We start from the raw sequence: 19,045 nt of genomic DNA on the forward strand, positions 1-19,045 counted from the left end.
GGCTTGGGAGGCAAGCTGCACGCCCACCAGCCATATGGTTGACGGGGCGCAGCTGGTGGGCTTGCAGGAGGGAAAGGGGAGGCCGCCGGCAAAGCTGCGCAGCTCCCCCACTTGCTGGGCCGCTCCTGAGAGGCCAGCGTCCTGGCATAACGCGCCAGTAAACCCAATGGGAAAGACAGCTCTGAGTACAGCGTAAAGCAATAAAAAAAGGCAACAGAAGTACAATCAAGCCATCCTGCTATCAGCACCCAGGTTCCTTGGGTACTGCCAGGGCCTCCGTTGCCCCCTTTGAAGAGGTTTCTGGGTTCGCAATGCCACAAAGTGGTACTACATTAGGGTAGGGTTGCCATATTTCAAAAAAAAATGAAAACCCAAAGTTGTTGTAAATTGGACGTTTTTGAGCTATTTCTGAGGGAAATTGGCAAGAACGACATTGCCCAACATCGGCTGCCATACCACTGCCCTGTTTTGTCAACTGGTATCGCTTTCAGGCAAGAGCAATAATATTGCAGTTACCAAGGGCAACTCTGTTTTGTATTCTTTCCTTCTTGTAATTACAATATTGTAGGTAGACAAACAGACACATACATACATACATACATACATACATACATACATACATACATACATACAAGCTTATGTGCTGGTTACTTTGGGAAACCTGGCGTGTACACACCCACACACTCACACCTTGTTTTCTCTAGGTCAGGTGGGGGGATCTTATGGAATAGCCTTGAACTCTTGAAACAGTTCTGTTCTGCCCTCCCCCAGCTGTTTAAATTGTCTATATAGCCTGACAATTACACACAGAGGTGGAAATCGCAAAACCAATTTGATTTTATCCAGCATATGAGGAATTTGTTACTTTTATTGCCCTGAAACTGCATGAAAACAACCATTTCATGCTAAAAGCATATGAAGTTCTTTTGGGTGTCAAGGAACTTGCCACCCCTGGAGCCTGCGGTCTTCTAGACTGTCTAGAAAAAAGAATTTTGTTGAGGAGGAGAGGCAATCTTGCAACGAACACTGGCCCACTTTGTTTATTGTTTCTCCAAATGAGGCTGGGAGCAAGGAGGTGGGCTGATGTAAGTGAATAAGAATGCTGTTGAAGATTCGATTTTAAGCATCTGAGGCCCTTCCTTCACCCACAGAACAGAAAGGGATTGTATGCATTGACAAAGTAGAAAGTCTAATCATCAAGATAAAATCAGCCTTATCCAGTTAGCCCCACAATTTCAGATGCCTTCTAAACCTAGAGGTTTTGCCTAGCTGCTTTCAAGGTTTAATGTAGCTATCCAACAAGGTATAGATCCCAACTTTGTTATCCCGTAAAGGTCCCAAAACTACTATCAGCAAGGCAGAACACGAGAGAACCCAAACCAAACAATTCAGTAAAATCATGAACTGTGTACTAATAAAGGGATGACAGCCAGATCACATGCACGCTAACTTTTAAATCTTAATTTGGTTTCCAAATTCTATTACAAAAAACAACTCAGTTCAAAACATAGAACCAAGAGCTGTTGCTTGCAAGTGTTACATTCCTAAAGATCTGTCCCAAATGGGAATAGAGTGGATATTCCCATCCCCCTGAGACTAGCCGGAAAGGATTAGTGCCCTATGTCCAAGCATTTCTACTGCTGTAATCCAAACACATTGACCCAGGAGTAAAGCCCATTGAACTCAATGGTGCTCACTTCCGGGAAGACATATATAGAATTGCATTGCAATGAACACATACTGAATTGTATCTGGTTCTGTGACACTTGTAAAAAAATACTGGTGTATATTATACTAGGCCTAGGGTATCCACAGCAGGTATTAAAATGTAGCAGTGCCACAGGTTGCAATGACAGTCTGTGCATTAAGTCCTATGCAGGTGTTCAAGCTATGTGCATGAAATATACAGTACATGTAACAGAAAGAGAATTGGCACTGTAGTGGCAGGCCCCCTTCTTAACCAAAAGATGATCAGGTTAACATCTACATAGAGTTTATGCACACACTGCCTCCCTTGACTCCACCATTGTGTGTAGACATGTGTGTGTACATACCTGCAGTTGTATACAAGTGAGCCCTGCAATAGTACGTTACAGTACAATGCTTCTGCTCAGGATTCCAGGCCCCAGCCTTGCCAAGATACTCCATACCCCCCCCCCCCCAAACTGCATCTAGGTGTAAATAAGTGTTACTTTTTAAAGACGCTAGCCACTGCTGTGCCTTGATCTTCCCAACGGAAGCACAAAACCAGGTAAGCACCCGGAACCCCTGGAACCTTGCACTGCTCATGGAAATTGGGATGATGTGGAAGAATATATACTACGGCACACAGAAGTTTTAAAATTATTTAGGAGTGTTTCAATGTGTAAGCGGCAACTTAATGTTTACCTTCACTTCTTTTTGCTTTCCAGAATGAGATAGAGCTTGCTTCTACTACTGTATGGTAGAATGCAAATTTGAAATGTTTATTTAAGTGTTGGGTATACAATCCTTTTTCATTGTTGTTGTTGCAAACTTAACGATATGCATAAGTTAATTGCAACAGCAAAAAGCTTCCGACTCCCAAGTATGAGCAATCCATTAAGGCTGAATGGGAGCTTTAATGACTTAAGCTTGTAACAATTCATTTTCAAAGGCATTGCTTCAGCTTTAATGCAGAAGCCTCTTTAAATAACTAGGCACAGTCTTCAATCCATTTCTGCATCTTCTTTATTGATGTTGGAAATACAAAAGAAATCTAGCCCACCCTACCCACTGGATTCTTCTTTCCACTGTTTGTCTCTTGCTAGGGGTGCTATCCTTCACTATGTGTCCTTGGGCACTCACTCCTATCAGACAAAGGAGATTCCTTGGTTGGAAGCAAGATATACCACTGGCATGACTAGAAACCCCCGTGTATATTGGATATGTATCCACAAATGTAGTGGAATGTGCAAATAGGTGTTGCCCCACCTCGTGCTCCTTAATCCAGCATCCCAGTCACCAAAATATACGTAATATCTCCTAGCAGGTGGTAAGGGATACCCCTGGACACAGGCCTTCTAACAGATGCAACTCTCACAAGAACATAAGAAGCTGCCCTGTACGGAATCAAACCATTGGTTCCTCTAGTCTAGTTTAAGTATTGTTTGCACCAGGTGTTGGGAACCTCTGGGCCTCCAGATATTGCTGAACTACAACTCTCATCAACCCCACCAAGCACCACCCAACCTGATCTACACTGACTTGGCCACAGCTCTCCAGGATTTCAAAGAGAGAATCTTTCCCAGCCAGACCTGGAGATTCTGGGTATGGAGCCTGGGACTATCCTGTATGCAAAGAAGATGCTCTGCTACTAAGTGATGACCCTTCCCTTTCCTGCCAGACTGGACACAAGCAAACTGTGTGCTTAAGGCAGCTGAGCGTGTAGGGTTTAGTGCCCTGTGGGAACCACGGGGGTCTTCCACTGCTGTGCTATGGCCTCAGTGTGCAATAGCATCCTTTGTCACAATTGCATTATTTAAGTTAGGTATGGGTGAATGTCAATTTCAGTTTCTTATCTTTCTAACCTTATGTTCCCTATCAGTTTGCAATTCCTTTTAAAGAAGTCCTGACTCTCTCTTTTCTCTTCCTGATCCTGCTCCCTCATTATTCTGTGTGTATGTTTTCACCCAGACACAATGTTGAGGTTTCAGCATGAGGGTGGGAAGAAATTCACAGAAAGGTCCAAAGGTCTGCTCCTGGATGTATTGAAGATGAACTTTCTAAAAAGCAACTGTTTTCAGAGCTTTTGTGGCGTTTTTTATATTCTTCACAATGATCAAATATATAGGTTAATGACATGTGGCCTGAAAAATGGGAGAGAGAGAAACCTGCTCGCCCTCTGCCATCCTCTGAATGATGTCCCTGCTCTGACAATTTCCTACAATTGTGCTGTGTGGCACAAAAGTCAAAATATTAAGAAGATGTTGCCTCAGAATCCTTCATGCCACTATCAATTTCACCAAGCTTTGGGGGGGGGGGGAGCAAAGAAAAAACTAGAATCTTGAAAGACACACTCCTATCTGACCAGAGCCTAGGAAAGCATGCCTGCTCAGAGGAAAGGCACATGAGATTCTCCTCCAACATGTGGAAGTGAAAGACAGGAGCAGTTAATTCCAATGTTAGATTTAACATAGGAATACCACATCTGTGCTTCCTTGTAAGCACTGTAGGGCAGAAAATCTGTTTGCAGAGGAAGTTACAGACGTCTCAAGATGACATACAGAACAGTGTAGTTCATGCTTAAATAGCCTTCAGGGAACCATGGGTTGTCTTTATTGCTTCCTGCTGAATGGAGACATTTTATGATATTCATTCGTATGATTGGTGGTGGGCAATATATTAGTGAAATAATATCTAGCCACAGGCTCTTTGCGGCTTTCTAAGCTGAAGCCTGAAACTTGCCAGCCTATAAAACAAAATGCATTCTACACCAACCACTGAATGCCATTCCCCTTCCAATATCACTTTGATAAATAGTAGTGATATAAACAGGGACCATGCCACAATAATATGTTCTGCGTGGCAACTTGAGAGACAAAAGAGCAGCCAAACGTATTTTCTAGACTGATTATTTTCCCCAGACCATGCATGCAAAAACAGAAGAAAATGGGGCAGTGATCCAAATGGTCTGGTGCCCATTGTAAATGTCAGCCTCCCAAGCCAGTTCTAGTTGCATGCAACCAGGCATCTACAATGACTAGAAGTCCTGGAAGAAGATGTACATCCTCATCTACATCAAAAGAGGCATTCAGTATCTGTTCGGTGGGGTTCATATGAACATCACAATGTGGACACTCAGCTTCACCAACTACATGCCTGGACAGATCCCTCTTGGTTAAGAAGGAGGGAGAAATTTCATTCACTTCCCATTTAAGTGAACAGACTTCATCCACACATTCCAAACAATACGGGGACCAAAACACATCCACCCTTCGAAATCTGCACTCCTTTGGATTTAGCAATGGAGTTCTCCAGTCATATGAGGTGTATAAAGATGCATGTAACTCGGGTAACGTGTGAATAACGTTATGGATGGTCCGCCCCCACCACTTAATGGATCCAATCGGCTTCCAGAGAGTGGTAGGGGATGTTTTATCCCATGTTGATGGCTTTTCAGCTGATCCTCTGGTGGCCTGCTGGAATGCGGAGTTAACCAGGGCTAGTCGTCTGGCTCCGAAGCGCCCTCTCTGATTGCATGGAGCCCAGACAGCCCTGTGGTTTTCCCCGGAGCTAAGTGCGATGAAACAATTGTTCTGACGGCTAGAGCGCCGGTGGTGGATAACTCATTCTGAATCAGACCGGACACGGGCTAGAGCTCAGCATCGAGCTACCAAGTGGCAATGGCGACGGCGAAGAGGACCTTCTGCAGAAAACAGCAGCAGGAGATGCTTTCAGGTGGTTTGCAACCTATTGGAACCACCTTCTTCACCGGGGCCTGGTAGAGACCCCAAGATCTCCTGCAATGACTTGTAGAAGACATCTGAAGGCAGCCCTGTTTAGGGAAGCTTTTAATGTTTAATAGATTATCGTATTTTGGTGTTCTGTTGGAAGCCTCCTAGAGTGGCTGGGATATAAATTATTATTATTATTATTATTTATTATTATTACTACTACCATATGATTTGGCTGAAGGAGACAATATTTGTGAGGTTTTACTACCCATATGGGGACCCAGGTGGCGCTGTGGTTAAACCACTGAGCCTAGGGCTTGCTGATCAGAAGGTCGGCAGTTCGAATCCCTGTGACGGGGTGAGCTCCCGTTGCTTGGTCCCAGCTCCTGCCAACCTAGCAGTTCGAAAGCACGTCAAAATGCAAGTAGATAAATAGGAACCGCTACAGCGGGAAGGTAAACGGCGTTTCCATGTCCTGCTCTGGTTTGCCAGAAGCAGCTTTGTCATGCTGGCCACATGACCTGGAAGCTATACGCCGGCTCCCTCGGCCAATAATGCGAGATGAGCGCGCAACCCCAGAGTCGGTCACGACTGGACCTAATGGTCAGGGGTCCCTTTACCTTTACCTTTACTACCCATATAGTGGGATAGATAGAATCTCTGATCTAGAGTTGAAAACTCTCATTCTTTCTGATCAATTCGGAATATTCTTCTATGATATGCAATAGGATGTATGTTTCCGAACTGTGTCTCACTGGAAAAAGGGCTGTTTGTGTTATTATTAGGTTAGGTTTGTGTGTTCAGAAATCATCATTCACAACCATTGGGGAGCTGATAAGCACAATGTTACAAGGATTACAGCACAGTTTGGAATCCATCAGATGTACATATGGCATAAAGTTAATGTTGAATTGTCTGAGAAAAAAATGGAATTTTGGCACAACCTTCCATGGCATGACATGAAGCAGAGCCATATGTAGCCTGTACAGAATATGACTAAGCATATCAGAAATCTGTACAACAGAAGTTTTTAAATGAGATTTTCAAGGTTACCCAAGCTTTGGATTGGCATACTAGCCAACTATTAATTGTGGTTACCACTGATTCTCTTCCTCCCTTTAAGGGCCAAGCTAGTTGTGGTGTTAAGTGCATGGAAGCAATTACCGGTAAGGGTGCAATTTGTTTTCTTTTAAAATGTAAATAGCTGATTAAACTCTTTTGCCCTGCATGAAAGTTGTCCACCCCCCACCAAGAGGTAGACTCACAATGGTGCCACAGATGGCTTAAAGCAGGCATGTCAAACATGCGGCCCTCCAGATGTTTTGGCCTACAACTCCCATGATCCCTAGCTAGCAGGACCAGTGGTTGGGGAAGATGGGAATTGTAGTCCAAAACATCTGGAGGGCCGCAGGTTTGACATGCCTGGCTTAAAGGGAAAAGCAGGGTGTTTTATATATACTTATGAGACACCTCATAAAATATCTTCTCTAGGTGTAATGCAAATAAAAATAAATAAAAGCATGCTCTGATAAAACCACAATAATCTTGAAATGACCAGCATAAAGGCCTAAATACAAAACAGGCACAATAAAATAGTGCATACAGTGCAGAACAAAAACAGCTATCAGATACGTTCATATTTTACAACTATCAGCTGTACCACAGGGACTTAAAATTAGATCTTGAGAGGCCTGTGAAAACAGAAAAAATCTTAACTTGGGTGCCAGGCAGACCTCCCTAGGGAGAGATTCCAGAGCCAGGAGCCACCAACAATAAGGCCCTCTCTCTTTTTCATTTAGACTGTAGTAATGATTTTTTAAAAGCCAGTTCTCCCACTTTTCCAAAAAGGATTATTGTTTTTCTTACCCTCTTGAAAATTACAGTAAAAATAAGAATGGGCAAGTTCCCACGTGATAATATTTGCACATGGCTGAATTTTTCATTTATTGATGTCTACACTTTGTGAGCTGCCAGGACAGCCCAGGAAGCTAGCAGGAGAATAGGAGGCTAGAGAAAATCGGGTGGTGTGTGTTGTGCTTCTCAGATACTAGATTTGCTACCCGAGGTGATTGCCTCAGCTAACCTCATGAGCGGGCCGGCCCTATGAGCTGCTATTGTAGCCTCAAACAGAACAAAGAGGACTACGTTAAAAAGTCAGTAGAATTTGAAAAGCAATCACTTCTGCCTGCAAAATAAATGATTCACTATTTAGTAAGCTGCTACTTTCAAACTTCAACCACTTACCTGGTAACTTGTGTCCGAGTGCCAAAATCCAGAGATCTCATTGACTGCAAGACTTCAATACAGCCCATATACTAGAGTAAATATTGAGAGAGAGAGAAATCACAGCTGTTTAAAAATTATCTAGAAAAATAAAGAGAAAGAAGTTCCAATCAGAAAACATTCAAAAGATATATTCCTTAATTTAAAATGATAGCACAGGAATACATAACCCCATTCCAAAATCTCCCCGTTTATGATTATTTAGGGAATTTATATCCAGCCCTTCCACCTGAAGGAGCCTAGAGTAGCAAACACATTCAAAACAAGACAATAAAAAAGCATTCTAAAAGCAATTAAAACATTCTAAAAACAGTTTCAGTTAAAAATATAACCTTATCCAGTGATTTCAGGGTTGCCAAGAACAAGGTATTCCAGCCATCAAACTCCCGGGTAAATAAAAATGTTTTCTCATTTTTCCTGACCGTCAGAAGTGCATGTATTAGGGGAAAGTGTGCATAAAAATGAATTTATTGGTGAAAATAACATACAAAATGCATTATATTAAGGCAAATTGCTTACAAAAATGTGTACATTAGTCAAAACTGCATACAAAAATGTGCGTGCTAGGACAAATTCACACTAAAATTGTGATGCATATTCTTGAGAATTATATCTATCTATTTATCTATCTATGCTGCAGAAACGTGGAAAACTGAATTTATGGTTCGAAAAATGAGAAAGTGGGAGAACCAAAATTAGACCTGACTATTCCTAACGTTGACTAATGTATACATTTCTGTAAGCAATTTTTTTCCTTATCTAGTGTGTTTGTGTATGCTATTATTTTCTAAAATATTCATTCTTATGCACACTTTCCCCTAATATATGTATTTCTGAAAAGAAAAGGGGGGGGAAGTCAGTTGGGAGAATTGTAGTGCAAAATCTGGATTCTGAAGGATGGCTGTGTTTCAGTTTCCATATGGACGGAGTCACCTTTAGATGCAAACAGAATCAGTGTTTCCATCCCTAATATGGCATCATATATAATGTAAAACCAAAGAAGTTGCAATGCATTTCATATAAGTAGACATCCTGCAATTAGCTCCCAAGTCTAAGATGTAGATTTTAAGGGGGGGAGGGGAGTATTTTTGATTCACACATTTGAAAAAATTCCCCTTGAGATCATATATCCATTAAACAACGTGTACGATCTATGCTGAAGGGACCCAGGTGGCGCTGTGGTTAAACCACTGAGCCTAGGGCTTGCTGATCAGAAGGTCGGCGGTTCGAATCCCTGTGACGGGGTGAGCTCCCGTTGCTTGGTCCCAGCTCCTGCCAACCTAGCAGTTCGAAAGCACGTCAAAATGCAAGTAGATAAATAGGAACCGCTACAGCGGGAAGGTAAAACGGCGTTTCCATGTGCTGCTCTGGTTTGCCAGTAGCGGCTTTGTCATGCTGGCCACATGACCTGGAAGCTATACGCCGGCTCCCTCGGCCAATAATGCGAGATGAGCGCGCAACCCCAGAGTCGGTCACGACTGGACCTAATGGTCAGGGGTCCCTTTACCTTTACCTTTACGATCTATGCTATGAAAGGGAGGCAACAGTGTTTTTATATACGTGCTCTGTTTTCTGTTAAGAGCAGAAATCTTGCAAACTGGCGGGGCTGTGCTTCGCCATCCTTGATAAAGCCAAAGATTCGGAGGAGTAGGTGAGTCACAGTTTGAGATCATATGACTGTGAGTAAGATCACGCTGCACACATCTGTGTGGGAAGCTACGCTGAGCAAAAACTGCAAGGTTGGGGTGGGGAGGGTGTGAGAGAGAAGAGAAATCAATACCAGGGGTTTTGCCATAAATTATCCTGAGCAGAGTTAATCTTACCAGCATTTCACAAAAGCCAGTTTCATTTAAAAGCTTGAACGGGGATAATACATTAATAAAAGAGCTTCGCTTGGGATCTGGTTTTTTTTTAAAAAAAAGCGTCAATGGGTGACTCCAGCTCCTGGGACTATCAATGGCAGTAGTTTTCAATAGGAAGGGAGTTGAGAAAAATGGGTAGAACTGGCTCCGGAAGGCAGCAAGGTGGGGCAAACACCAATGGCCCTGAGGAAGTCTGAGGGTCGTGTGGGAAATCCCAGAGACACTAGGTGACCTTTGCTTTGCTATCAGTCTTCACCAGACTGTTGCAGCACAGGGAAAGATGGGAAGCAGGGCCACCCCATTGGCTCTGCTGAGATGCCAGCTCTTTTTGTCTCCTCTTCTCCTCGGCTGTTCTTATAGGACCTTTGTAAATTTAAGAACTGGTGATTGAGTTTGCTTGTTTTCTCTTCCCTTCCCATTCCCTTTTCCTTGTGTGTCGTGTCTTTTAGATTTCACGCCTGATTACTATAAGCCGCTTTAGGAATGGCATTATTTATTCATCATAAGGTCCCAAGGTGAGTGACAAAGTACAAAAATAAAATACAGTGGTACCTCGGGTTACAAACTTAATTTGTTCCGGAGGTCCGTTCTTAACCCGAAACCGTTCTTAACCTGAGGCGCGCTTTTACTAATAGGGCCTTCCACTGCCGCCGCTGTGCGATTTCCTTCTCATCCTGGGGCAAAGTTCTCAACAACCCAAGGTACTACTTCCGGGTTAGTGGCGTTTGTAACCCGAAGTGTTTGTAACCCAAGATACCACTGTATTGAAATGAGTTAAAACAAATACAGTGGTACCTCGGTTTAAGTACACAATTGGTTCCGGAAGTCTGTACTTAACCTGAAGCGTACTTAACCTGAAGCGAACTTTCCCATTGAAAGTAATGGAAAGTGGATTAATCTGTTCCAGACGGTTCGCAGAGTACTTAACCTGAAGCGTACTTAACCTGAAGCAAACTTTCCCATTGAAAGTAATGGAAAGTGGATTAATCAATTCCAGATGGGTCCGTGGAGTACTTAAACTGAAAGTATTCAAACCGAAGTGTACTTAAACTGAGGTATGACTGTACAATCAGAAGAATAGGTGGGCCTTAAAATTATTTCAGGTGTCGAAGGCCAGGGCAAAGAGGTATGGTATGTGTTCAGCATAGGATAAAAGCTATAAAATACAGCTTTTTTGGCTGAAGAGCAGGGTGAAAATGTTTTAAATAAATCAATAACAGTGGGAAAGAATGAATTTTACCTGTTGTTTTCCCTTGCCCCCATTCCTCCACTTCAAAAGGAGGGAGGTGTGAACCCAGTGCATTTTTTCTAAAAAAAAAAAAGTTTAGGGGTACTCTCATTTTGACTCAAGAAAACCACCGTTTTATAGTTCACATCAGGGGAAATAAATACAGTAAATGGACAAAAACACAAAGATTCACAAAATGTTTAGGGGTATGTATACCCCTGTGTCCCCCCCAGAAAAAAGCACTGGACCAGAACACAGCATTAGTTAACAGATATTTTGGAGCCATGCACTGAAGTTGATGAAAAACAGAGGAGTTCTGGTTTTAAGTTAGAAAAGGAGGGGGTAGCCATTATTGTTTTCTCTAAACTAGGGGTGACACATTAGCTTAGTTTGGTGACAGGCATCAAATTCTAGGTTAGTAATTTGCATGGATAGTTCAGTTGGTAGAGCATGAGGCTCTCAGGGTCATGGGTTCGAGCCCCTATTGGGCAAAAATATTCCTGCATTGCAGGGGTTGGACTAGATGACCCCTGTGGTCCCTTCCAACTCTACAGTTCCATGATTCTATGGATCTACCGTATGTGTCATCATCACTTAATCTGATATGGCCACTTGCCATTATACAGATTTAGTTGTATGTCAAGGAAACAAACATTGCACGGTCATTAAATTTTACAATTGTTACAGAACCAATTAAAAAATATCAAATCACACGAAACCATAGAAGAAAACCAGGATCACTATGTAATCCATAGAATTTCTATTAATCTTAGGACATGCTACTAAGTACCTGAACAAGAGATTCTGCTGTTCTAAACTTATTGGGATCTTTCAGTAGGAGCAGCAACTTATATTGAGAAGTTCATCATATACCACAAAGCATGTTAACTGCATCCCGTTTGTGCTATGGTGGAGTAATTCAGCAAACCTTTTAGTTTGTGAAGTTGCTTTATAATGTATAAAATCACTGGTCTGACTAGCCCAGTAATGTTGACTTTGACTCTTTCACCAGCTGCTTTTAGCTACAGATAACTTGGTCAGCCTGTGACTTTCTGCATGCAGAACATGTACTCTGCCTCTGAGCTATGACTCATCCTAGGGCTATATCTCTGAGGTCTGTAGTGCTGAGATTCTGCTGTATTCACCAGAGATAACAGGGCCGGCTTCAGGATCTTGAGAGTTTCTGAGCAAGAAACTATTAGGGGGACATATTAAAAAGCAAAGAGAAGACATGGCATGCAAACAGAGTGCACAGAGGAGCCCCCCGACAAATGACTAGTGCAAGCAAGCCAAGCCATATGGGCCAACATCTTTCTCCAAAATATAAGTGGGACCACGTCACACATTTAAAGCACATTCAGTGCACATTTAGAGCACGCGGTTTCTCCTGAAGAATCCTGGGAAGTGTAGTTTGTTAAGGGTGCTAGGAATTGTAGCTCTGTGAGGGTGAAAGTACAACATCTCCCAGGTTTCTTTGGGGAAGGCCATGCGCTTTAAAACATGCATTGAATATGCCTTAACTCTCCAGTGTGGATTTTCCTTAAGGGCTGAAAAAAGAGATAGAAGCACAAAATGGTGTAGGCATTTCAGCAGCTACATCCATGGGGGGAAAGTCACCTATACCTGCCACCACAAGACTCACTCACAGAGAGAAGCTCTTTCCACCTCCTCTGTTCAGAACAGATGGGGAAGGTGGGTGTCCAGTCCTGAAATCCAGTGAAATGTGAGCATGTTCAATGTGGGAGAGGTTTAAAAATGCTCTGTTTGCCATCATGTTGTATTCAAGTTTGGAAAACTGCAGATAAGAAAGGGTGTACAGTGGTACCTCGGTTTACGAACTTAATCCGTTCCAGAATTCCATTCTTAAACCAAGACGCACTTTCCCTAATGAGGCCTCCCACAGCTGGTGCCCTTCCACCGTTCGGCTTCCGTTCGTAGACCGAGGTAAAATTCGCTAACCGGAACACTACTTCCGGTTTTGCGGAGTTCTTATACCAAATAGTTCGTAAACAGGGCTGTTCTTAAACCAAGGTACCACTGTACGTCTTTAGGTTTGAGAAAGAATTGAGGGTTTGCATCCCTCTCCTTTTTTAGGTTTAAAAATGCTGTGTATGTGTGAACAGGCTGCTGGACTAGATGGGCCCTTGGCCTGATCCAGCAAGCTTTTCTAATGTGCTGGTAATATGACCCAGTGCAAACAGGATCTGAGCGGGAACAGCAAGCAGTATTCTTGTGCACTGTGATTTTTTTGAGGAAATATCTATGTTTTGGAGAAACCATTGGAGACCCTGGAACAGCCATCACATTGCTGACCCCTGCCAAACACCTTTGTTTCTGTCTAGATCCAGCTGACCTCCTCAGTAGATCCCCTGGTAGCTTCAAAGCGCTGGCGTCTACTGTATCATGCTAGTCCCTGGAAATTCCATGTCCTCCTGTGACGCTTAACTGATCTATTTCCTCAGTGCACAGGCCACTTTGCCATTCAGTAAGGGACTCAGTATCGAATGCCAAAGAGCAAGCACATCTGGCAGGCTTCTTTGCCAGGTCAGTCACCCACGGGATGCCAAACCACAACTCATCAGGAGTAATTACAAAGGAAGCAGATGGAACAGCTGCAGCCCACTCTCTCTTTGTCCATTTCTTTGGTAAGGCTTGGAGTTGCAAGGGTCCTCAAGCAGACACCTGTGCTCTCAAGTGTACTGACAAACACATTTGGATATTATAATTAAATGTTTGCACCCAGCGCAGTGGATCTGAAAGAGAGGGAGAAGCTAAAAATATATTCCCCCAGCTCCTGAATCATAGATGAGTTTGAGAAACACTGAGTCACTTGAAGTTCATTTCCTCCCCATGAGAGTCTTGGGTGGATCGAAAGGCAAAAATATAGAACCACACTGAAGCCATGCAGGATTATGTCTGGGCCCAGACAGCGCCCCGAGGGGAGACTGCCTTGGACCCTTATGCATTCTGTCTTGAGCCAAGGTAAGATACCAATGAAAGCGAGGGGGGCAATGTCTTAGGAGCAATGCCACATTTGCATTACTGATGTCCACACACAAATTGTTTAGATTAAATGGAAGCAGCATGAACCTGGGTGCACAAGGAAGGACCTTTCTGTGTGTGTATGTGGCGGAGGGAGGGTCAGTTTATTTTCTTCTACCCCTTAAAAGTGATAGTATGTGACAAAGCAAGGATGGGGAGATGGCGGCCCTGCAGATGTTACTGCCTGCAGCTCCCATCATCCCTAGTTGTTGGCTATTTTGGCTGGGACTAAAGAGCACATCTGGAGGGTCACAGCTTCCCCATCCCTGCAACAGGGCATTTGTCTCCAAGAAGAAAATACCCTCCAACATTTTGCAGTTTAGACACAATTGTTAACCCCATTCTTTTCATTCTCTTTGGTATAATACAGTCTCATGTTCAACCCTTGGAACCATCTGCTCAAAGGCTCAGAGAGCAGGTGATGGGAGACACCTTTGCCTTTGTTTCTGGAGAGCTGCTGCCAGTCAGAGTAGACAGCACTGGGCTAGAGGAACAAACTGACCTTGGATAAGACAACTTCTTATGTACTACCCAACTCTGCACTGCTCCATATGATACATTGTGGGAAGTTCTTGTCTGCTGAATGCTACATAAGATTTACTCTGCCCTCCCCAGTTTTTAAAGCCAGGAGAGCCTTTGTTTCTTAGGTTAAATATATTGTTTGGGGGTGGGGAACATGATTTTGTCCTGCAATCTGTTGCCAACAGTTCAAAATGAGCCTCCCCGGTGAAATGTGAAATGCTAGGGTACACTATGACACATGGCATACATTTAAATATAATAATAATAATAATAATAATAATAATAATAATAATAATTTATTTATTTATACCGCGCCCATCTGGCCGGGTTCCCCCAGCCACTCTGGGCGGCTTCCAACAAAATATTAAAATACAGAATAAAAACACACATTTAAGGCACATAATGTTTGCCCCCCCCCCCCGAATCCTTGAAACTGTAATTTGTTAAAAGTGCTGGGAATCATAACTCTGTGCGGGGTAAACAGCAGTTCCTAGGATTCTTTGAGGGGAAAGTAAATTCTTTAAACATGTGCAGGCTTAAACATTCATTCATGTATGCATGTGTTTCTCTGTATGCATGTTAAGAGACACAAGCCCGCAAGCCACCCCGCAATGAGATTTAATTTCTAGAGCTCCAGGGGAGACCACCAGACCCTTAGGAAGGAAAACCCCACAGTTCATACAAGACATGGCGATAGAAGCGGAATCACAGGCTCTCAGATGAGCACATCAGTAGCCATCTGGCTGCCCTGGCAAATGTTCCAAGACACTGGCGAATCACACCAACGGAATTTTAAGAAGGTATTCACAAAAGGCCGAAGCGAGGCAATATCAGGACAGCAATTTACCAGGGATAGAAAGCAGGACACTGAAATATAGGCTAGTGGGTTTTTTTGGGGGGGGGGGCTCACACCAGTGGCACTACCATCAGGCCTTTCTTCCAAATCCTAGGAATTATTGTGTTACATCATTTCATAGCAGTTTAAGGTTCAAGGTAAAACCTTCCTTTGAAAGCTGAACCATGAGAGATCCCAGGAACTACACTACTGAGCGTGGGTAGGCATACTAAGGCCCGGGGGCCGAATCCGGCCCAATCGCCTTCTAAATCTGGGCCATGGACGGTCCAGGAATCAGCCTGTTTTTACATGAGTAGAATGTGTCCTTTTATTTTATATGCATTTCTGGGTTATTTGTGGGGCATAGGAATTTGTTCTTTTATCTCCCCCCCCCCCAAAAAATATAGTCCAGCCCCCCACAAGGTCTGAGGGGCAGTGGACCGGCCCCCTGCTGAAAAAGTTTGCTGACCCCTGACTGATTGAGACTCCTCACCTTTGTTCCCGTGGAACTGACTGAGCTTAATGAAAACACACAATTGGGCAAGTATCACCAGGAATGTCAGTGTCAGATTGGAGGGGAAGAGCTGTGAGTGCTTCTGGACCGTCGTTATTTTCAATTACATACCAGCTAATTCAGGTTGTGGAATTGTAGTTGACTGTCAAACCTTGGCCATCATTCTCCCCACACCCATATCAGACTTTTTGTGATAAGGAAAGTGACAGGAAAATGCATTGGACATTGGAAAATGCATTGCTTTGACCCAATGACATCTAATGTCCCCACAAACTATCAGAATGGATGGTTATTAAATAGCCAACATCAGCTAATCTTCCTTGCAAATAAAACAGGATGCTCAAGAGGTAGATCACCTGAAAAGCATCCCAAATCTCCCTGGCATTTTGGGTGTGAGTCCCCTCCCCATATTGAATCTTATGGCAGAGCAGAGACAAAAATATATTCAGCATAAGCCTACATACTCTAATTTTGGAAAGTGCCTTGTTTTGCACATACACTCATCCATCTGCAAAACAATATTAAAAAGTCTTTAGAGACTCTTCCCACCTCTACAGGGATGCAGGTGCCAAAATTCCTTCTACTGCCCAGTTGTTAAGATTACAAGAGCCCTGATCTCCAGGCCATGTATGTAGCCTTTCCAACTGAGCAGTTCTGATCTTAGGCAGAACCTAAACCCAGAGAAATCTACACCTCCCTCTTCAATGCTGCTTTGAACCCCCTTTGGTGTTCATGCCTAGCTGGAAAGTGTGCTTGCACTCTGACCATGCTTCTTGTTGGCCTGGACGGAGGACGGAGAGGATACACGAGTGTGTGTAGAAACAAACCTACTCTACCCAAAGGTGAAATTCAAACTCAGTGTTCCCTTCACTTTTGCCTCTGGCCCTGCCCATCACCAGCATATGGACCCCAGAAGGTTGTCTATAAGGGAATGTGGCCCTCGGGCTGATAGCTCAGTTGGTTAAAGCATGGTGCTGATAACACCAAGGTTGCAGGTTCGATCCCCATATGGGACAGCGGCATATTCCTGCATTGCGGGGGGCTGGACTAGATGATCCTCAGGGTCCCTTCTGTCTTTATGATTCTATGCATTCTATGCATTTACCCAGGCTAAGTTGTTTACGGAAGTTTTAAATGTCTGATGTTTCATCGTGTTTTTAATATTCTGTTGGGAGCCGCCCAAAGTGGCTGGGGAAACTCAGCCAGATGGGCAGGGTATAAAATCTCACTCTGCCTAAATGCAGGGCTGTCGCTGTTCCCTGCATAACTTTTAAATTCAAATGCCCATAATTCACCGTAATATGGGAAAGGGCCATAGTCCGGCAGTAGAGTTCCTTCTTTGTGCACAGGAGATCCCAGGTTCAATCCCTGGCATCTCCAGGTAGGCCTGGGAGAGATCCCCTGCCTAAAACACTGGAGAACTGCTGCCAGTCAGTGTAGACCGTACTGAGCTAGATGGACCAACAGCCTGACTTGTGTAGAAGGCAGCTTCTTATTGTTAATCAGCTGCAATTTGATGCATTTTTTTATTTAAAAAAAAACCCAGCTTGAATATTCTGCCAAAATCCATATTGGGTTGAAAGCAAGCATAGGCAGAAGGTGGGCAAGCAAGGCAGAGGTGGGGAGTGGAAAATGTGGTTCTCAAGAAACCACTGGTGCAGCAAAGGCTTTGCTCTGCCAGGAACTGAAAGAGAAGAAAACAGGGTATGCAAATAAGACTAGCTGGCCTACCAGGTGCAATTATTTGATGGGAAATTCCACCACCAAATGGTCTGATTCCGTGTAAGGCAGCTTTCTGTGTTCCTAACTATGATAATTCCTTCTCAGTCTCCATTGCATCCTCTGCATATTATCCAGCGGTGCTTTTTTGAGATGGCCTGGTGTCTTGTTATGTGCTCTCTGAACCCCACAGTGATGTGTTTGTGAGGCACTGTGAGATACTCGGGCTCCGCTATTGCTGCAGTTGAATCTGGCGAGGTGTCTGGAGGACTGTCTTGCCCACTTTTGTTGCATGAGTTTTGGCCCGAGGATGTGGACAAGGAGGTGGGTGGTCAGGTCCAAGCAGACATTTGTCTATGCAAAGCATGTGCTCCATCCCTCCCTCATGCAGCCATTCCTCAGCACTAAGCTGAGGACAATTCAATTCAGAGCACAATTCAAAGTGTTGGTGCTGACCTTTAAAGCCCTAAACGGCCTCGGTCCAGTATACCTGAAGGAGCGTCTCCACCCCCATCGTTCTGCCTAGACACTGAGGTCCAGCGCCAAGGGCCTTCTGGCGATTCCCTCGCTACGAGAAGCCAAGTTACAGGGAACCAGGCAGAGGGCCTTCTTGGTAGTGGCACCCACCCTGTGGAATGCCCTCCCACCAGAGGTCAAAGAGAGCAACAATTGCCAGACCTTTAGAAGGCATCTCAAGGCAACCCTGTTTAGGGAAGCTTTTAATGTTTGATGGATTTCTGTATTTTAATATTTTGTTGGAAGCCGCCCAGAGTGGCTGGGGGAACCCAGCCAGATAATAATAATAATAATAATAATAATAATAATAATAATTATTATTATTATTATTATTATTATTATTATTATTATTATTATTTATTTATTTATTATTTATACCCTAACAGAAGCAGAAGACATCAAGAAGAGGTGGCAAGAATACACAGAGGAATTATACCAGAAAGATATGGAGGTCTCGTACACCCCAGGTAGTGTGGTTGCTGACCTTGAGCCAGACATCTTGGAGAGTGAAGTCAAATGGGCCTTAGAAAGCACTGCTAATAACAAAGCCAGTGGAAGTGATGATATTCCAGCTGAACTATTTAAAATTTTAAAAGATGATGCTGTTAAGGTGCTACACCCAATATGCCAGCAAGTTTGGAAAACTCAGCAATGGCCAGAGGATTGGAGAAGATCAGTCTACATCCCAATTCCAAAGAAGGGCAGTGCCAAAGAATGCTCCAACTACCGCACAATTGCGCTCATTTCACACGCTAGCAAGGTTATGCTTAAAATTCTACAAGGCAGGCTTAGGCAGTATGTGGACCGAGAACTCCCAGAAGTGCAAGCTGGATTTCGAAAGGGCAGAGGAACCAGAGACCAAATAGCAAACATGCGCTGGATTATGGAGAAAGCTAGAGAGTTCCAGAAAAAGTCTACTTCTGCTTCATTGACTATGCAAAAGCCTTTGACTGTGTTGACCACAGCAAACTATGGCAAGTTCTTAAATAAATGGGAGTGCCTGATCACCTCATCTGTCTCCTGAGAAATCTCTATGTGGGACAAGAAGCTACAGTTAGAACTGGATATGGAACAACGGATTGGTTCAAAATTGGGAAAGGAGTACGACAA

The 19,045-nt window shown here is 43.6% G+C and overlaps 1 protein-coding gene across 3 annotated transcripts in view; it reads right to left on the bottom strand.

The window, feature by feature from the left end:
• Positions 1-19,045, bottom strand: part of SHC4 (SHC adaptor protein 4) — a 51,707-nt gene that overhangs the window by 25,417 nt on the left and 7,245 nt on the right. For 2 of the 3 annotated variants that reach the window (XM_035131330.3, XM_088656572.1), the window contains exon 2: positions 7,659-7,729. In XM_035131330.3, coding sequence (XP_034987221.3) covers positions 7,659-7,729 — 71 coding nt within the window. Of the gene's footprint in view, positions 1-7,658; positions 7,779-19,045 lie in introns of all 3 variants that reach the window. The other variant, XM_088656573.1, reaches the window with a different exon arrangement.

Source organism: Zootoca vivipara, chromosome 13 (assembly GCF_965207765.1).
Source record: "Zootoca vivipara chromosome 13, rZooViv2.hap1.1, whole genome shotgun sequence".
Lineage (NCBI taxonomy): Eukaryota > Metazoa > Chordata > Lepidosauria > Squamata > Lacertidae > Zootoca > Zootoca vivipara.